The sequence below is a fragment of the Salmo salar genome, chromosome 18 (assembly GCF_965601325.2).
Source record: "Salmo salar chromosome 18, fSalSal1, whole genome shotgun sequence".
In the NCBI taxonomy this organism is placed as follows: domain Eukaryota; kingdom Metazoa; phylum Chordata; class Actinopteri; order Salmoniformes; family Salmonidae; genus Salmo; species Salmo salar.
The window spans coordinates 91,386,161-91,408,660 of record NC_138308.1 but is presented as its reverse complement, the minus strand read 5'-3'; the positions used below and the strand labels follow the sequence as shown (position 1 = coordinate 91,408,660).

General features: G+C 41.7%; 1 protein-coding gene across 2 annotated transcripts in view; it reads left to right on the top strand.

Moving 5' to 3' along the window:
- sema4f (sema domain, immunoglobulin domain (Ig), transmembrane domain (TM) and short cytoplasmic domain, (semaphorin) 4F) overlaps nt 1-22,500 on the top strand; it is a 119,263-nt gene that overhangs the window by 74,266 nt on the left and 22,497 nt on the right. For both annotated transcript variants that reach the window (XM_045701591.2, XM_045701592.2), the window contains 4 exons: nt 12,640-12,791; nt 13,842-13,901; nt 19,251-19,349; nt 19,546-19,657. In XM_045701591.2, coding sequence (XP_045557547.1) covers nt 12,640-12,791; nt 13,842-13,901; nt 19,251-19,349; nt 19,546-19,657 — 423 coding nt within the window. The remainder of the gene's footprint in view (nt 1-12,639; nt 12,792-13,841; nt 13,902-19,250; nt 19,350-19,545; nt 19,658-22,500) is intronic.

Here is a 22,500-nt window from a genome sequence, read left to right as displayed (position 1 = left end):
GACTATACTGTATGAATGGGTAGAGTTAAGACTATACTGTGTTAATGGGTAGAGTTAAGACTATACCGTATGAATGGGTAGAGTTAAGACTATACCGTATGAATGGGTAGAGTTAAGACTATACTGTGTTAATGGGTAGAGTTAAGACTATACCGTATGAATGGGTAGAGTTAAGACTATACCGTATGAATGAATAGAGTTAAGACTATACCGTATGAATGAATAGAATTAAGACTATACTGTATGAATGGGTAGAGTTAAGACTATACCGTATGAATGAATAGAGTTAAGACTATACTGTATGAATGAATAAAGTTAACACTATACTGTGTTAATGGGTAGAGTTAAGACTATACTGTATGAATGAATAGAGTTAAGACTATACTGTATGAATGAATAGAGTTAAGACTATACTGTATGAATGAATAGAGTTAAGACTATACCGTATGAATGGGTAGAGTTAAGACTATACTGTATGGATGGGTAGAGTTAAGACTATACCGTATGAATGAATAGAGTTAAGACTATACCGTATGAATGGTTAGAGTTAAGACTATACCGTATGAATGAATAGAGTTAAGACTATACCGTATGAATGGGTAGAGTTAAGACTATACTGTATGAATGAATAGAGTTAAGACTATACCGTATGAATGAATAGAGTTAAGACTATACCGTATGAATGAATAGAGTTAAGACTATACCGTATGAATGGGTAGAGTTAAGACTATACCGTATGAATGAATAGAGTTAAGACTATACCGTATGAATGAATAGAGTTAAGACTATACCGTATGAATGAATAGAGTTAAGACTATACCGTATGAATGAATAGAGTTAAGACTATACTGTATGAATGAATAGAGTTAAGACTATACCGTATGAATGAATAGAGTTAAGACTATACTGTATGGATGAATAGAGTTAAGACTATACTGTATGAATGGGTAAGCAGCCCAAAATACCCTCATCTCTCTCTTCTCTCTTCTCTCTCCTCTTTCTCTCTCTCTCTCTCTCTCTCTTTTCTCTCTCTCTCTCTTTATCTCTTCTCTCTCTCTTCTCTCTCCTCTCTCTTTTCTCTCTCACTCCTCTCTCTCTCCTCTCTCTCTCTCTCTCTCTCTCTATTCTCTCTATGAATCATTGATTCATTATGCATTAAACATGAATGGGACACTGGCAGGGAATTAAAATAGCGAGAGTGTGTGCGTACATGTGTATGTATCCTGGGGGTTTAATAAACTGTGTTCTGATTGGTGCTGCAGGGACCCTCCATGGCATTCTGGGATTGGGCTAAACCAGGATGTGCATCCCAAATGGCACCCTATTCACTATATAGTGTGCTACGTTTGATCAGACCCACTTAAAAGGGAATAGGATGTCATTTGGGACGCAGGAGCCAGGAAGTAACCAGGAAATGTGAGGTAAATAAATGATGTAGTCCTCAACCTGTCAATCAAACTAATACAATGAAGAAAATAGGGGAAGGGAGGAGAGGAGGTGAGGTAAGAGGGGAAGGGAGAGAGGAGAGGAGTGCAGAGGAGAGGAGAGGAGAGGAGAGGTACGAAGAGGAGAGTAAAGGAGAAGAGAGGAGAACAGGAGAGGAGAGGAGAGGAGAGGAGAGGAGAGGAGAGATGATAAGAAGAGACAGGAAGTAAGGGGGGAAGATTAGAAAGAAGTATCAGAGAAGGGTGTAGTCAGATCCCAGTCGGTTTAGGATGTTCCATAGCTCGCTTGAATCGTATTGTCTTTCCACTTAACCAGACTCCTATTGCTGCTGTGAGTACAGTACAGAACAGAACAGTACCGAACAGTACAGAACAGAACAGTAGGTGGTGACTGTTGAGTGTGTGTCTGCGTGTGTGTGTGTGTCTTTCCCCTGGGCCACCTCTCTCTGTCAGGTCGGGCCAATCCATTATGCAAGCCAGTGGGGGTCTCCACACTCAGCTAATGGGCTGCTGTCATAGAGAGAAGGCCTGGACTCTGCTAAACCCTACGGACCCAACCAACCCTCTTATAGTTAATTAAACCCAGTAGATTAAATTAAAGGACCAGCCCAGTTCTATCTCTCTCTCTCTCTCTCATTCTCTCATTCTCTCTCTGTCGTTCTCATTCTCTCTCTCTCTCGCTCTCTGTTTCTCTCTCTGTCACTCTCTGGACAATGAATGTGTTTCTACTCTGGGTACTTGTACTACTTCATCCCTCTCTCTGGTTATAACAAGAGAGCTTCTACCTTTACTAAGGGACCTGAGGGGCGGGGGGGAGGCATAGTCTTAAATGTGCGTGAGTAGTAGTGCTAAAACACACCAAGTTCCAAATCAAACTGACTGGAAGACGAGGCGACGACGAACACGAGAGAGAGGTGATGACAGTGTCATGTTAGGACACCTCTGATCTTTAAGGAGAAGAGACAGAGAGAGAGAAATAGAAAGAAAGTGATTCTTAATAACTTACACTGCTAGGACATCTCAGAGACATTCTCTCTCTCTCTCCCTCTCTCTCTCTCTGCCAAGACATCTCAGAGACATTCTCTCTCTCTCTCTCTCTCTTCTCTCTCTCTCTCTCCCTCTCTCTCTCTCTCTCTCTCTCTCTCTGCCAAGACATCTCAGACACATTCTCTCTCTCTCTCTCTCTCTCTCTCTCTCTCTCTCTCTCTTCATCTCTCTCTGCCAATACATCTCAGACACATTCTCTCTCTCTTTTCTCTCTCTCTCTTCTCTCTCTCTCTCTCGGTTCTTGTGTGTTCAAGCATGGGGGCAGTCTTCTCTGTGTGTGTGTGTGTGTGTGTGTGTGTGTGCGTGTGTGGGAGGGGGGCAGATGGCATAGCTCTAGGAACTAGCATCACAGCGGGTGATGTGTGTGAGAGTGGGGGGGTGGGGGGGTCACCTAGAGGGACAGGTTGGCGGGAGGGGGGGGGGGGGGGGGGGGGGAGGTCACCTAGAGGATACCAGGACATTTCTCATGAGCCTTGTCCCTGCCTTAGGCACATGTCAGAACCAGTTACGTCTGTGTGTGTGTGTGTGTGTGTGTGTGTGTGTGTGTGTGTGTGTGTGTGTGTGTGTGTGTGTGTGTGTGTGTGTGTGTCTCCCAACGTGTGCGTGTGCGCGTCTCCCTATATTGTGTGCCACTCATTCGGATAGACAGAGCAGATAAACAAGTGTTAGAAGGGGGATGTTTGTCATCTGGCAGCAGTGCTGTGGGGAACAGATGGACAGATGACGGGTGGATGATTTAAAGAAGAGAAGAGCGATCGAAGGAAGCGAGCTAAATGTGAAAGAGGAAGTGAAAGAGGGAGTGTAGGAAAAGAGGAGAGACAGTTGGTATAGGGGCTGTGTGTGTCTGTGTGTGTGTGTGTGTGTGTGTGTGTGTGTGTGTGTGTGTGTGTGTGTGTGTGTGTGTGTGTGTGTGTGTGTGTGTGTGTGTGTGTGTGTGTGTGTGTGAGAGAGAGAGTACGCTGGGAGCGCAAATGTAATAATAAATAGAACATAGTAGAAAACAAGAAACAGGAAAAGTGTACAGTTACAGAATAACGCCTCACCAAGGGGAAGAAATAGGGATTTTTTTTTTACTGGTGACGTCGGGTCAAAGTGCCGCTGCTGATGAAACCGGGGATGCCTCAGCTGGCTCGACAGGCTTCCATGCCTCAGCTGGCTCGTCAGGCTCCCAATGCCTCAGCTGGCTCGTCAGGCTCCCATGCCTCAGCTGGCTCGTCAGGCTTCCATGCCTCAGCTGGCTCGTCAGGCTCCCAATGCCTCAGCCGGCTCGTCAGGCTTCCATGCTCAGCCGGCTCTACTGGTTCCCGCGCCTCAGCAGAAGCGACCGGCCCGCTCCTGGTCCTCGGGACCGTCCCTCTGGTCGGCGTCGCCCGGTGGCTGGAGCCGTGCGTCAAGGAGGGGGTACTGCCACGTTTACTCCCGCTCCCCCTCTCCAGCGCTCGACGTCACCAGGTCTCATCATTACGCACACCTGCCACCATCGTTACACGTGATTTTACATATTTTATATTTTATATCACGCAGTACAGTTGAGGAACAATGGGAAAGTAATTCTCTTTTGAATGTTGATAAACTTGTAACCCCACTTTTGAGAAAATTGCCTGTGAATGTTTTGGTACACCTACTGGAGAGCTCTTCTTTGTCTCCACCCATTCAGCATCAATCATACCCTCTTAAGCCGTAGCCCCACCCATCTCTTTAAGGGATAACATGTGAGGCCATGTGCTAAACAGAGTGAGTACTGTAGTAAACAACCAAAGATTTCAAGACTAAAAGTGGGGAAAGTAGTAGCCTACAATAAGGAAAAACTCCAGTTAAAAATTAACTTTATCTAGTCCTTAGCCTAATCTGACTTTGATTTTATTTGATATAGTGTGTGTTTACCAGAGACGGTAATGCAAAGAACAACATGACCTGCACCAAAGTGTATTTGTCACATGCACAGGATACAGAAGGTGTAAACGGTACAGTGAAATGGTAACTTGCATACTGGAGTCTTTTGTTTAGACATGTAGCTAGCTAGCTAGCCAGCTAGGTAAACAATGAACCATAATCCCAACTCTAATGCCACGTTCAAACAACTGGGGACTCGGAAATCTTAGATTTCCAACTTCAGTGCATTCAAAACAACTGGGAATTCTGAAAAAAAAACAAGCTCTGATTTGGAAACATCGATTTGAATTCCATCTCGGGAACTCGGGCCTCTTCTTAGCGCTCTGACATTGCGACCTGAAGATCACTGACGTCATGATTTGATCTTGTATATTTCCGTGTTCCCAGTTGTTTTGAATGAAGCAATACTACCATACACCATGCGTGAATCTGCAGTTAGCTAAGCTAATCAACTAGGTTCAATGTTAGCTAATTAGGCTATAACAACCAATGCAAATGGCTTTCTGAGATACGAATAATATTACTGCACATATCATACATGTAACGTTAGCTAGCGAACCAGCCAGCTAACGTTAGCTAGCTAGCTAACAGTATGCTTTAACTTACAATGAAAACAACTTTCTGACAAAATGAGGAATGTATACTATCTGAAAATGTAGCTAGACTCTGTTACCCATATACATGGATGAACCCTTCTCCTTCTCTGTCAGGGTTGTCATGGTTGCCCTTAGTTTGAAGACGTAATCCAGAGACAGGTGTTTTATACAACAGTCTTCTGTGTTCTCTTTTCGACTCTCTCTGAATTTGGCGGGCATTCCACTGATTTCAAAACCCTTGTTGGCAATCACAGAGGTCAGACGTTTCTTGTAGTTGGCCACCAGGTTTGCGCACATCTCAGGAGGGATTTTGTCCCACTCCTCTTTGCAGATCTTCTCCAAGTCATTAAGGTTTCGAGGCTGACGTTTGGCAACTCGAACCTTCAGCTCCCTCCACAGATTGTCTATGGGATTAAGGTCTGGAGACTGGCTAGGCCACTCCAGGACCTTAATGTGCTTCTTCTTGAGCCACTCCTTTGTTGCCTTGGCCGTGTGTTTTGGGTCATTGTCATGCTGGAATACCCATCCACCACCCATTTTCAATGCCCTGGCTGAGGGAAGGAGGTTCTCACCCAAGATTTGACGGTACATGGCCCCGTCCATCGTCCCTTTGATGCGGTGAAGTTGTCCTGTCCCCTTAGCAGAAAAACACCCCCAAAGCATAATGTTTCCACCTCCATGTTTGACGGTGGAGATGGTGTTCTTGGTGTCATAGGCAGCATTCCTCCTCCTCCAAACACGGCGAGTTGAGTTGATGTCAAAGAGCTCCATTTTGGTCTCATCTTACCACAGCACTTTCACCAGTTGTCCTCTGAGTCATTCAGATGTTCATTGGCAAACTTCAGACGGGCATGTATATGTATTCTTGAGCAGGGGGACCTTGCGGGCGCTGCAGGATTTCAGTCCTTCACAGTGTAGTGTGTTACCAATTGTTTTCTTGGTGACTATGGTCCCAGCTGCCTTGAGATATTTGACAAGATCCTCCCGTGTAGTTCTGGGCTGATTCCTCACCGTTCTCATGATCATTGGAACTCCACGAGGTGAGATCTTGCATGGAGCCCCAGGCCGAGGGATATTGACAGTTCTTTTGTGTTTCTTCCATTTGCGAATAATTGCACCAAATGTTGTCACCTTCTCACCAAGCTGCTTGGTGATGGTCTTGTAGCCCATTCCAGCCTTGTGTAGGTCTACAATCTTGTCCCTGACAAAGAGCTCTCCTTGGAGAGCTCTTTGGTCTTGGCCATGGTGGAGAGTTTGGAATCTGATTGATTGATTGCTTCTGTGGACAGGTGTCTTTTTTACAGGTAACAAGCTGCGGTTAGGAGCACTCCCTTTAAGAGTGTGCTCCTAATCTCAGCTCATTACCTGTATAAAAGACAAATACTTATTTCCCTCATCAAAATGCAAATCAATTTATAACATTTCTGACATGCGTTTTTCTGGATTTTTTTGTTGTTATTATGTCTCTCACTGTTCAAATAAACCTACCATTAAAATTATAGACTGATCCTTTCTTTGTCAGTGGGCAAACGTACAAAATCAGCAGGGGATCAAATACTTTTTTCCCCCACTGTATACCTAGCTTCTTGAAACAGGTTACAAATGATGATCTGGTTTTCATTATCGAACTCCTGTATTTTTTTAAACACACATTTAAAGATGGTTTAAAACCAGGAAGTGAAAATTAGCAAAACCAAACCTTATTAATCACACTTTTTCTGTACTAATTGTCTATTAAAATGGGACATTACAGACTGTAAAATGTTGTTGACCTCTAAAACATCATTTTTGAATGATGAAATTATTAAAATGTAGTTGTTCTATATTTTGAGGAACTCTTGAAAAATATGCTCTACCAGGCGGCTGAGTTGCCCATTTAAGGAATCCAATTTAGTCAAAGCTAGCTATTATGGACAATGGAGAAATATTGTTATGGGATTTATTTTGTCGCTGTATATTGAAAAATATTTTTATATTCATCTCAGTATTTATTGCCTGTTATCTTCAATACGTTTCACAATATTATTGAGTACATGTCATTTTACGGGTATTATGAGCATATAAACAGTAAACACATTCTTTACATATATTTGAATATTCATATTTTGACACACAAATGAATTATATACTGCTCAAAAAAATAAAGGGAACACTTAAACAATACAATGTAACTCCAAGTCAATCACATTTCTGTGAAATCAAACTGTCCACTTAGGAAGCAACACTGATTGACAATAAATTTCACATGCTGTTGTGCAAATGGTATAGACAACAGGTGGAAATTATAGGCAATTAGCAAGACACCCACAATAAAGGAGTGGTTCTGCAGGTGGTAACCACAGACCACTTCTCAGTTCCTATGCTTCCTGGCTGATGTTTTGGTCACTTTTGAATGCTGGCGGTGCTTTCACTCTAGTGGTAGCATGAGACGGAGTCTACAACCCACACAAGTGGCTCAGGTAGTGCAGCTCATCCAGGATGGCACATCAATGCGAGCTGTGGCAAGAAGGTTTGCTGTGTCTGTCAGCGTAGTGTCCAGAGCATGGAGGCGCTACCAGGAGACAGGCCAGTACATCAGGAGACGTGGAGGAGGCCGTAGGAGGGCAACAACCCAGCAGCAGGACCGCTACCTCCGCCTTTGTGCAAGGAGGAGCAGGAGAAGCACTGCCAGAGCCCTGCAAAATGACCTCCAGCAGGCCACAAATGTGCATGTGTCTGCGCAAACGGTCAGAAACAGACTCCATGAGAGTGGTATGAGGGCCCGACGTCCACAGGTGGGGGTTGTGCTTACAGCCCAACACCGTGCAGGACGTTTGGCATTTGCCAGAGAACACCAAGATTGGCAAATTCGCCACTGGCGCCCTATGCTCTTCACAGATGAAAGCAGGTTCACACTGAGCACATGTGACAGACGTGACAGTCTGGAGACGCCGTGGAGAACGTTCTGCTGCCTGCAACATCCTCCAGCATGACCGGTTTGGCGGTGGGTCAGTCATGGTGTGGGGTGGCATTTCTTTGGGGGGCTGCACAGCCCTCCATGTGCTCGCCAGAGGTAGCCTGACTGCCATTAGGTACCGAGATGAGATCCTCAGACCCCTTGTGAGACCATATGCTGGTGCGGTTGGCCCTGAGTTCCTCCTAATGCAAGACAATGCTAGACTTCATGTGGCTGGAGTGTGTCAGCAGTTCCTGCAAGAGGAAGGCATTGATGCTATGGACTGGCCCGCCCGTTCCCCAGACCTGAATCCAATTGAGCTCATCTGGGACATCATGTCTCGCTCCATCCACCAACACCACGTTGCACCACAGACTGTCCAGGAGTTGGCGGATGCTTTAGTCCAGGTCTGGGAGGAGATCCCTCAGGAGACCATCCGCCACCTCATCAGGAGCCTGCCCAGGCGTTGTAGGGAGGTCATACAGGCACGTGGAGGCCACACACACTACTGAGCCTCATTTTGACTTGTTTTAAGGACATTACATCAAAGTTGGATCAGCCTGTAGTGTGGTTTTCCACTTTAATTTTGAGTGTGACTCCAAATCCAGACCTCCATGGGTTGATAAATTGGATTTCCATTGATTATTTGTGTGTGATTTTGTTGTCAGCACATTCAACTATGTAAAGAAAAAAGTATTTAATAAGATTATTTCATTCATTCAGATCTAGGATGTGTTATTTTAGTGTTCCCTTTATTTTTTGAGCAGTGTATTTTATTCATATTTGATATCAATTAAATAAAAACAAATCCTCAGCAATCTACACAATATACCCCATAATGACAAAGCAAAAACAGTTTTTATGAAATTTTAGCAAATGTATATATATATATTTTTTAAATAATACCTTATTTACATTAGTATTCAGATCCAATTTCGAGTCAAGTCTAAAACTGAGCTCAGTTGCATCCTGTTTCCATTGATAATCCTTGAGAGGTTTCTACAACTTGATTGGAGTCCACCTGTGGTAAATTCAATTGATTGGACATGATTTGGAAAGGCACACACCTGTCTATCACACAGTTGATAGTGCATGTCAGAGCAAAAACCAAGCCATGAGGTTGAAGGAATTGTCCATAGAGCTCAGAGACAGGATTTTGTCGAGGCACAGATCTGGGGAAGGGTACCAAAACATTTCTGCAGCATTGAAGGTCCCCAAGAACACAGTGGCAGCCATCATTCTTAAATAGAAGAAGTTTCGAACCACCAAGACTCTTCCTAGAGCTGGCCACCTGGCCAAACTGTGCAACCAGAGGAGAAGGGCCTTGGTCAGGGAGGTGACCAAGAACCCGATGGTCACTCTGACAGAGCTCTAAAGTTCCTCTGTGGAGATGGGAGAACCTTCCAGAAGGATACCCATCTCCGCAGCACTTCACCAATCAGGCCTTTATGGTAGAGTGGAGACACTTCTCAGTAAAAGGCCCATAACAGCCCGCTTGGAGTTTGCCAAAAGGCACCTAAAGACTCTCAGACCATGAGAAACAAGATTCTCTGGTTTGATGAAACCAAGATTTAACTATTTTGCCTGAATGCCAAACGTCACGTCTGGAGGAATCCTGGCACCATTCGTACGGTGAAGCATGGTGGTGGCAGCATCATGCTGTGGGGATGTTTTTCAGCGGCAGGGACTGGGAGACTAGTCAGGATTGAGGCAAAGATGAACGGAGCAAAGTACAATGAGATCCTTGATGGAAACCTGCTCCAGAGCGCTCAGGACCTCAGACTGGGGTGAAGGTTCACCTTCCAACAGGAGAATGACCCTAAGCACACAGCCAAGACAACGCAGGAGTGGCTTCGTGACAAGTCTCAATGTCCTTGAGTGGCCCAGCCAGAGCCCGGACTTGCACCTGATCGAACATCTCTGGAGAGATCTGAAAAAAGCTGTGCAGCGATGCTCCCCATCCAACCTGACAGAGCTTGAGAGGATCTGCAGAGAAGAATTGGAGAAACTCCCCAAATACAGGTGTGCCAAGCTTGTAGCGTCATACCCAAGAAGACTCAAGGCTGTGATCGCTGCAAAAGGTGCTTCAACAAAGTACTGAGTAAAGGATCTGAATACTTATGTAAATGTCATATATACGTTTTCAATTTGTAATAAATGTGAAAACATTTCTAAAAACGTGTTTTTGCATTGTCATTATGGGGTATTGTGTGTAGATTTGAGGGAAAACATAACGTAACAACATTTTGGGAAAAGTAAAGGGGTCTGAATACTTTCCGAAGGCACTGTACATTGTAATATTGATGGGAGAAAATGTATTACATTTCAACTGACATGGTACAGGTGATTTGTCTTGAAGTCCATAACCACGTGTGTGAAGTGTATACTTTTATTTCAGTAGATTTGTTTAAGACTACCCAGAAACACTCTGTGTGACCCTGATTTAGCCCACTGCACTAAAAAAGGCTAAATACTCGTTTTTATATTTATTTCTTGGTGTGCCAGTTAAAGGGATAATCTGTCTGTCTGTCTGTCTGTCTGTCTGTCTGTCTGTCTGTCTGTCTGTCTGTCTGTCTGTCTGTCTGCCTGCCTGCCTGCCTGCCTGCCTGCCTGCCTGCCTGCCTGCCTGCCTGCCTGCCTGTCTGTCTGTCTGTCTGTCTGTCTGTCTGTCTGTCTGTCTGTCTGTCTGTCTGCCTGCCTGCCTGCCTGCCTGCCTGCCTGCCTGCCTGCCTGTCTGTCTGTCTGTCTGTCTGCCTGCCTGCCTGCCTGCCTGCCTGCCTGCCTGCCTGCCTGTCTGTCTGTCTGTCTGCCTGCCTGCCTGCCTGCCTGCCTGCCTGTCTGTCTGTCTGTCTGTCTGTCTGTCTGTCTGTCTGTCTGTCTGTCTGCCTGCCTGCCTGTCTGTCTGTCTGTCTGTCTGTCTGTCTGTTATAACAGTGTTAAATCTGTCAAAACAACAAGTTACACAATCTCCTTTTTATAGACAGTACTTTACCTCCCGCTGGGAAAGCATGTGCAGCAACATGTGTGTGTGTGTGTGTGTGTGTGTGTGTGTGTGTGTGTGTGTGTGTGTGTGTGTGTGTGTGTGTGTGTGTGTGTGTGTGTGTGTGTGTGTGTGTGTTTTGACACCAGAAGGCACATCACACACTCCTCTATCAGACCCATTAGTTCCACATCAGACCCATTAGTTCCACATCAGACCCATTAGTTCCACATCAGACCATTAGTTCCACATCAGAACCATTAGTTCCACATAAGACCCATTAGTTCCACATCAGGCCCATTAGTTCCACATCAGACCCATTAGTTCCACATCAGACCCATTAGTTCCACATCAGACCCATTAGTTCCACATCAGACCCATTAGTTCCACATCAGGCCCATTAGTTCCACATCAGACCATTAGTTCCACATCAGAACCATTAGTTCCACATAAGACCCATTAGTTCCACATCAGGCCCATTAGTTCCACATCAGACCCATTAGTTCCACATCAGAACCATTAGTTCCACATCAGACCCATTAGTTCCACATCAGAACCATTAGTTCCACATCAGACCCATTAGTTCCACATCAGAACCATTAGTTCCACATCAGACCCATTAGTTCCACATCAGACCCATTAGTTCCACATCAGAACCATTAGTTCCAGGTCAGACCCATGTAGTAATTAACATTTACCAACAGATGGCATCACTGTGCCATCTTACACCCATAACAATTTACTCCTGAGGTGCTGACTTGTTGCACCCTCAACATCCACTGTGATTATTATTATTTGACCCTGCTGATAATTTATGAACATTTGAACATCTTGGCCATGTTCTGTTATAATCTCCACCCGACACAGCCAGAAGAGGACTGGCCATCCCTCATAGCCTGGTTCCTCTCTAGGTTTCTTCCTAGGTTTTGGCCTTTCTAGGGAGTTTTTCCTAGCCACCGTGCTTCTACACCTGCATTGCTTGCTGTTTGGGGTTTTAGGCTGGATTTCTGTACAGCACTTTGAGATATCAGCTGATGTAAGAAGGGCTATATAAATACATTTGATTTGATTTGATTAGTTACACATAAGGCCCATTAGTTCCACATCAGAACCATTAGTTCCAGGTCAGGCCCATTAGTTCAACATAAGACCCATTAGTTCCACATAAGACCCATTAGTTCCACATCAGAACCATTAGTTCCACATCAGACCCATTAGTTCCACATAAGACCCGTTAGTTCCACATCAGAACCATTAGTTCCACATCAGAACCATTAGTTCCACATCAGAACTATTAGTTCCACATCAGACCCATTAGTTCCACATCAGACCCATTAGTTCCACATCAGACTCATTAGTTCCACATAAGACCCGTTAGTTCAACATAAGACCCATTAGTTCCACATCAGGCCCATTAGTTCAACATAAGACCCATTAGTTCCACATAAGACCCATTAGTTCCACATCAGACCCATTAGTTCCACATAAGACACTCTTCTAACAGGCCCACTGTCTAACTTGTTTTTCATAGGGCAAAATCCTATGTGAGAAATGAATGGGTTGGATGGATGAAATACATTTGAAAGCAGAGAGAAAGCTGCCACTGCTGCCACTGCTATCACACATGCTACATCTCTAGGGACATAGACCTATGAGACATGGACAACCCAGATGGTTCCAATTTACCCCTCTGTTCATGGACTAACACCATCCTCTATTCTCCTGTCTTCCTCTCTCTGGCAGATCTGGACGCCATGTTGGGGCCGCAACAGTTCAGGGGCGTGGCCAACTTTAGCACATTCCTATTGGACCGTTCGTCTGGCGTTCTCTTCCTGGGTGCGAGAGATGCCATACTGGCCGTGGACACCAACAACCTGACACAGCCACCGCGCATGGTGAGGGAGGGAGGGAGGGAGAGGGGGAGGGGGAGGGGGGAGGGAGGGAGGGAGGGAGGGGGGGAGGGAGGGGGGGAGGGAGGGAGGGAGGGGGGAGGGGGGGGGAGGAGGGGGGAGGGGGGAGGGGGAGGGGGGGAGGGGGAGGGGGGAGGGAGGGAGGGGGGGAGGGGGGAGGGGAGGGGGGGGGAGGGAGGGGAGGCGGGAGGGGGGGAGGGGGGAGAGGGGGAGGGAGGGAGGGAGGGGGGAGAGGGGGAGGGTGTGTGTGTTGATGGGCAGGTTTTGGTGGTGGAGGGGGATGGTTGTGTGGGTTGATGGGCAGGTTTTGGTGGTGGAGGGGGATGGTTGTGTGTGTCTGGATTGTATTATATATATCAATATATATTATATTTATATATTCCTATTATTGTATAGCAATATGATCAATCACTGAGTTTGATATCTGAGTATAATCTTATTTAATTAAGTTGACCTTTTCCCAGATAGTTTGTATATTTGACTGATTTAATTGAGGTATATTTGCATATTCAGTCTAATTGGCCAAATAAGCTCCTGCATATTCATGTTTCACATAGTTAAGTATTTTTAATGAGAGAATGGAAAGATGATGTACTTACATATATCTGTCTTTTCGTCTGTCCATCTCTCTATCTATCTCTCTCTCTCTCTCTCTCTCTCTCTCTCTCTCTCTCTCTCTCTCTCTACCGCTCTCTCTCTCTCTCTCTCTGTCCATCTCTCTCTCTCTCTCTCTCTCTCTCCTTCTCTATTTCTCTCTCTCCTTCTCCTCTCTCTGTCCTCTCCTCTCTCCTCTCTCTCTCCTTCTCTCTCCTCTCCTCTCTCTACCTGCTTCTCTCTCTCTCTCTCCTCTCCTCTCTCTCTCTCTCTTTCTCTCCTTCTCCTCTCTCTGTCCTCTCCTCTCTCTCTCCTTCTCTCTTTTTCTCTCTCTCTCTTGCCTTTCCTCTCTCTCCTCTCTCTCGTGCCTTCTCTCTCTCTCCTCTCTCTCTCTCTCTCTCGCTCTCTCTCTCGCTCTCTCTCTCTCTCTCCTCTCTCTAGATTGTGTGGGATGTTCCTGAGGAGAAGAGGAAGTCCTGTGTGGCAAAGGGAAAGACAGAGGTGTGTGTGTGTGCACTAACACACCTGTTGCACTGTGTTCTTGGCTTTGCTGTTGTTTGAACTGCAGATTGCCCCTTTAACTACAGTGTAATTTCACTGTGCTCTGTCTCCCACTGTCTGTAACAACTACATCCGATAACCACAGAGAGACAGTATGTTGTATAATAATAATATAATATCATATTTTTATAACGCGTATAACTATATAATGTGCTCTGTCACCCCCTACAGGGTGACTATAATAATAATATTATATATTTATAATGTGTATAATTTTATAATGCACTCTGTCGCCCCCTACAGGGTGACTGTAATAATAATATAATAATGATATAATAGATTTATAATGTGTATAATTCTATAATGCACTCTGTCGCCCCCTACAGGGTGACTGTAATAATAATATAATAATAATATAATAGATTTATAATGTGTATAATTCTATAATGCGCTCTGTCGCCCCCTACAGGGCGACTGTAATAATAATATAATAATAATATAATATATTTATAATGTGTATAATTCTATAATGCTCTCTGTCGCTCCCTACAGGGTGACTGTAATAATAATATAATATAATAGATTTATAATGTGTATAATTCTATAATGCTCTATGTCGCCCCCTACAGGGTGACTGTAATAATAATATAATATAATAGATTTATAATGTGTATAATTCTATAATGCTCTATGTCGCCCCCTACAGGGTGACTGTAATAATAATATAATATAATAGATTTATAATGTGTATAATTCTATAATGCGCTCTGTCGCCCCCTACAGGGTGACTGTAATAATAATATAATATAATAGATTTATAATGTGTATAACTATATAATGCTCTCTGTCGCCCCCTACAGGGTGACTGTAATAATAATATAATAGATTTATAATGTGTATAATTCTATAATGCGCTCTGTCGCCCCCTACAGGGTGACTGTAATAATAATATAATATAATAGATTTATAATGTGTATAATTCTATAATGCGCTCTGTCGCCCCCTACAGGGTGACTAATAATAATATAATATTATAGATTTATAATGTGTATAATTCTATAATGCGCTCTGTCGCCCCCTACAGGGTGACTGTAATAATAATATAATATAATAGATTTATAATGTGTATAAGTATATAATGCGCTCTGTCGCCCCCTACAGGGTGACTGTAATAATAATATAATAGATTTATAATGTGTATAATTCTATAATGCGCTCTGTCGCCCCCTACAGGGTGACTGTAATAATAATATAATATAATAGATTTATAATGTGTATAATTCTATAATGCGCTCTGTCGCCCCCTACAGGGTGACTAGTAATAATATAATATAATAGATTTATAATGTGTATAATTCTATAATGCGCTCTGTCGCCCCCTACAGGGTGACTGTAATAATAATATAATATAATAGATTTATAATGTGTATAATTCTATAATGCGCTCTGTCGCCCCCTACAGGGTGACTGTAATAATAATATAATAGATTTATAATGTGTATAACTATATAATGCGCTCTGTCGCCACCTACAGGGTGACTGTAATAATAATATAATAGATTTATAATGTGTATAATTCTATAATGCGCTCTGTCGCCCCCTACAGGGTGACTGTAATAATAATATAATATAATAGATTTATATTGTGTATAATTCTATAATGCGCTCTGTCGCCCCCTACAGGGTGACTGTAATAATAATATAATAATAATATAATAGATTTATAATGTGTATAATTCTATAATGCGCTCTGTCGCCCCCTACAGGGTGACTGTAATAATAATATAATAGATTTATAATGTGTATAATTCTATAATGCACTCTGTCGCCCCCTACAGGGTGACTGTGATAATAATATAATAGATTTATAATGTGTATAATTCTATAATGCTCTCTGTCGCCCCCTACAGGGTGACTGTAATACTAATATAATAGATGTATAATGTGTATAACTATATAATGCGCTCTGTCGCCCCCTACAGGGTGACTGTAATAATAATATAATAGATTTATAATGTGTATAATTCTATAATGCGCTCCGTCGCCCCCTACAGGGTGACTGTAATAATATAATATAATAGATTTATAATGTGTATAATTCTATAATGCGCTCTGTCGCCCCCTACAGGGTGACTATAATAATAATATAATAATGATATAATAGATTTATAATGTGTATAATTCTATAATGCTCTCTGTCGCTCCCTACAGGGTGACTGTAATAATAATATAATATAATAGATTTATAATGTGTATAATTCTATAATGCTCTATGTCGCCCCCTACAGGGTGACTGTAATAATAATATAATATAATAGATTTATAATGTGTATAATTCTATAATGCGCTCTGTCACCCCCTACAGGGTGACTGTAATAATAATATAATATAATAGATTTATAATGTGTATAACTATATAATGCTCTCTGTCGCCCCCTACAGGGTGACTGTAATAATAATATAATAGATTTATAATGTGTATAATTCTATAATGCGCTCTGTCGCCCCCTACAGGGTGACTGTAATAATAATATAATATAATAGATTTATAATGTGTATAATTCTATAATGCGCTCTGTCGCCCCCTACAGGGTGACTAATAATAATATAATATTATAGATTTATAATGTGTATAATTCTATAATGCACTCTGTCGCCCCCTACAGGGTGACTGTAATAATAATATAATATAATAGATTTATAATGTGTATAACTATATAATGCGCTCTGTCGCCCCCTACAGGGTGACTGTAATAATAATATAATAGATTTATAATGTGTATAATTATATAATGCGCTCTGTCGCCCCCTACAGGGTGACTGTAATAATAATATAATATAATAGATTTATAATGTGTATAATTATATAATGCGCTCTGTCGCCCCCTACAGGGTGACTAATAATAATATAATATAATAGATTTATAATGTGTATAATTCTATAATGCGCTCTGTCGCCCCCTACAGGGTGACTGTAATAATAATATAATATAATAGATTTATAATGTGTATAATTCTATAATGCGCTCTGTCGCCCCCTACAGGGTGACTGTAATAATAATATAATAGATTTATAATGTGTATAATTCTATAATGCGCTCTGTCGCCCCCTACAGGGTGACTGTAATAATAATATGATATAATAGATTTATATTGTGTATAATTCTATAATGCGCTCTGTCGCCCCCTACAGGGTGACTGTAATAATAATATAATAATAATATAATAGATTTATAATGTGTATAATTCTATAATGCACTCTGTCGCCCCCTACAGGGTGACTGTAATAATAATATAATAATAATATAATAGATTTATAATGTGTATAATTCTATAATGCACTCTGTCGCCCCCTACAGGGTGACTGTGATAATAATATAATAGATTTATAATGTGTATAATTCTATAATGCTCTCTGTCGCCCCCTACAGGGTGACTGTAATACTAATATAATAGATGTATAATGTGTATAACTATATAATGCGCTCTGTCGCCCCCTACAGGGTGACTGTAATAATAATATAATAGATTTATAATGTGTATAATTCTATAATGCGCTCCGTCGCCCCCTACAGGGTGACTGTAATAATATAATATAATAGATTTATAATGTGTATAATTCTATAATGCGCTCTGTCGCCCCCTACAGGGTGACTATAATAATAATATAATATAATATTATAGATTTATAATGTGTATAATTCTATAATGCTCTCTGTCGCCCCCTACAGGGTGACTGTAATAATAATATAATATAATAGATTTATAATGTGTATAATTCTATAATGCGCTCTGTCGCCCCCTACAGGGTGACTATAATAATAATATAATATAATAGATTTATAATGTGTATAATTCTATAATGCGCTCTGTCGCCCCCTACAGGGTGACTGTAATAATAATATAATAGATTTATAATGTGTATAATTCTATAATGCACTCTGTCGCCCCCTACAGGGCGACTGTAATAAAAATATAATAATAATATAATAGATTTATAATGTGTATAATTCTATAATGCACTCTGTCGCCCCCTACAGAGTGACTGTAATAATAATATAATAATAATATAATAGATTTATAATGTGTATAATTATATAATGCGCTCTGTCGCCCCCTACAGGGTGACTATAATAATAATACAATATAATATTATATATTTATAATGTGTATAATTCTATAATGCGCTCTGTCGCCCCCTACAGTGTGACTATAATAATAATATAATATAATATTATATATTTATAATGTGTATAATTCTATAATGCGCTCTGTCGCCCCCTACAGGGCGACTGTAATAATAATATAAAAATAATATAATAGATTTATAATGTGTATAATTCTATAATGCGCTCTGTCGCCCCCTACAGTGTGACTATAATAATAATATAATATAATATTATATATTTATAATGTGTATAATTCTATAATGCGCTCTGTCGCCCCCTACAGGGCGACTGTAATAATAATATAAAAATAATATAATAGATTTATAATGTGTATAATTCTATAATGCGCTCTGTCGCCCCCTACAGTGTGACTATAATAATAATATAATATAATATTATATATTTATAATGTGTATAATTCTATAATGCGCTCTGTCGCCCCCTACAGGGCGACTGTAATAATAATATAAAAATAATATAATAGATTTATAATGTGTATAATTCTATAATGCGCTCTGTCGCCCCCTACAGGGTGACTGTAATAATAATATAATATAATAGATTTATAATGTGTATAATTTTATAATGCACTCTGTCGCCCCTACAGGGTGACTGTAATAATAATATAATAATAATATAATAGATTTATAATGTGTATAATTCTATAATGCACTCTGTCGCCCCCTACAGGGCGACTGTAATAATAATATAATAATAATATAATAGATTTATAATGTGTATAATTATATAATGCGCTCTGTCGCCCCCTACAGGGTGACTATAATAATAATACAATATAATATTATATATTTATAATGTGTATAATTCTATAATGCTCTCTGTCGCCCCCTACAGGGCGACTGTAATAATAATATAATAATAATATAATAGATTTATAATGTGTATAATTCTATAATGCACTCTGTCGCCCCCTACAGGGTGACTGTAATAATAATATAATAATAATATAATATATTTATAATGTGTATAATTCTATAATGCTCTCTGTCGCCCCCTACAGGGTGACTGTAATAATAATATAATATAATAGATTTATAATGTGTATAATTCTATAATGCTCTCTGTCGCCCCCTACAGGGTGACTGTAATAATAATATAATATTATATTATATATTTATAATGTGTATAATTCTATAATGCTCTCTGTCGCCCCCTACAGGGTGACTGTAATAACTACCTTCGTCTGTTAGAGTTTCTTGGAAACGGGTGGATCTACGCCTGTGGAACCTATGCTTTTGACCCACAGTGTGCCTTTCTGGTGAGTGGGTGACTGTTTTTGTGCAATGAGCTGCAATTCAACCCTTCTAACATGTTCACACACTTGTTCACACACCTAAGTGACACACACACACACACACACACACACACACACACACACACACACGTAAATGCGCCCCCCCCAACACACATCTATTCAATAATTTATCCTCATCCCTCTCTCTTCTCTCTTTCAGAACATGTCTTCCTTCTCTCTGGAGCGAGGGGAGAATGGAGGGCTGAGGATGGAGACTGGGAAAGGGAAATGTCCCTTTGAGCCCAGCCAGCACTATACAGCTGTTATGGCAGGTATTAGAAGACACACTGTACACACACACACTGTACACACACACACTGTACACACACACACTGTACACACACACACTGTACACACACACACTGTACACACACACTGTACACACACACTGTACACACACACACACTGTACACACACTGTATACACACACTGTATACACACACTGTATACACACACTGTATACACACACACTGTACACACACTGTATACACACACTGTACACACACTGTATACACACACTGTACACACACTGTATACACACACTGTACACACACACACTGTACACACACACTGTACACACACTGTACACACACACACTGTACACACACTGTATACACACACTGTATACACACACTGTATACACACACACTGTACACACACTGTATACACACACTGTACACACACACTGTACAAACACACTGTACAAACACACTGTACACACACACACACTGTATACACACACTGTATACACACACTGTATACACACACACACTGTACACACACTGTATACACACACACTGTACACACACTGTATACACACACTGTACACACACTGTATACACACACTGTACACACACTGTATACACACACTGTACACACACTGTATACACACACTGTACACACACTGTACACACACTGTATACACACACTGTATACACACACTGTACACACACACACACACACACACTGTACACACACACTGTACACACACTGTATACACACACTGTACACACACACACACTGTACCAACACACTGTATACACACACTGTACACACACACTGTACACACACACTGTACAACACACTGTACACAACACACTGTACAAACACACTGTACACACACACTGCACACACACACTTTACACACACACTGTACACACACACTGTACAAACACACTGTACACACACACACTGTACCAACACTCTGTACACACACACACTGTACACACACACACTGTAAACACACACTGTAGAAATGCACTGTACACACAAACACTGTACACACACACTGTACACACACACACTGTACAAACACACACTGTACCAACACACTGTACCAACACACTGTATCAACACACACTGTAAACACACACTGTACAAATGCACTGTACACACAAACACTGTACACACACACTGTACACACACACTGTACAAATGCACTGTACACACACACACTGTACACACACACACTGTACACACACACACTGTACACACACACTGTACAAATGCACTGTACACACACACACTGTACACACACACACTGTACACACACACACTGTACACACACACTTTACACACACACTGTACACCCACACTTTACACACACACTGTACACACACACTGTACAAACACACTGTACACACACACTGTACACACACACACACACACTGTACCAACACACTGAACACACACACTGTAAACACACACTGTACAAACACACTGTACACACACACACTGTACACACACACTGTACACACACACTGTACACACACACACTGTACACACACTGTATACACACACTGTATACACACACTGTATACACACACACTGTACACACACTGTATACACACACTGTACACACACACTGTACAAACACACTGTACAAACACACTGTACACACACACACACTGTATACACACACTGTACACACACTGTATACACACACTGTATACACACACACACACTGTACACACACTGTATACACACACACTGTACACACACTGTATACACACACTGTACACACACTGTATACACACACTGTACACACACTGTATACACACACTGTACACACACTGTATACACACACTGTACACACACTGTATACACACACTGTATACACACACTGTACACACACACTGTACACACACACACACACACACACTGTACAAACACACTGTACACACACACTGTACACACACTGTATACACACACTGTACACACACACACACACTGTACCAACACACTGTATACACACACTGTACACACACACTGTACACACACACACACACTGTACCAACACACTGTACAAACACACTGTACACACACACTGTACACACACACTGCACACACACACTTTACACACACACTGTACAAACACACTGTACACACACACACTGTACCAACACTCTGTACACACACACACTGTAAACACACACTGTAGAAATGCACTGTACACACAAACACTGTACACACACACTGTACACACACACACTGTACAAACACACTGTACACACACACACTGTACCAACACACTGTACCAACACACTGTATCAACACACACTGTAAACACACACTGTACAAATGCACTGTACACACAAACACTGTACACACACACTGTACACACACACTGTACAAATGCACTGTACACACACACACTGTACACACACACACTGTACACACACACACTGTACACACACACTGTACAAATGCACTGTACACACACACACACTGTACACACACACACTGTACACACACACTTTACACACACACTGTACACCCACACTTTACACACACACTGTACACACACACTGTACAAACACACTGTACACACACACACACACTGTACCAACACACTGAACACACACACTGTAAACACACACTGTACAAATGCACTGTACACACACACACACTGTACACACACACTGTACACACACACTGTACAAATGCACTGTACACACACACACTGTACACACACACACTGTACACACATACTGTACACACACACTGTACACACACACACTGTACACACATACTGTACACACACACTGTACACACACACACACACACTGTACCAACACACTGTACACACACACTGTAAACACACACTGTACAAACA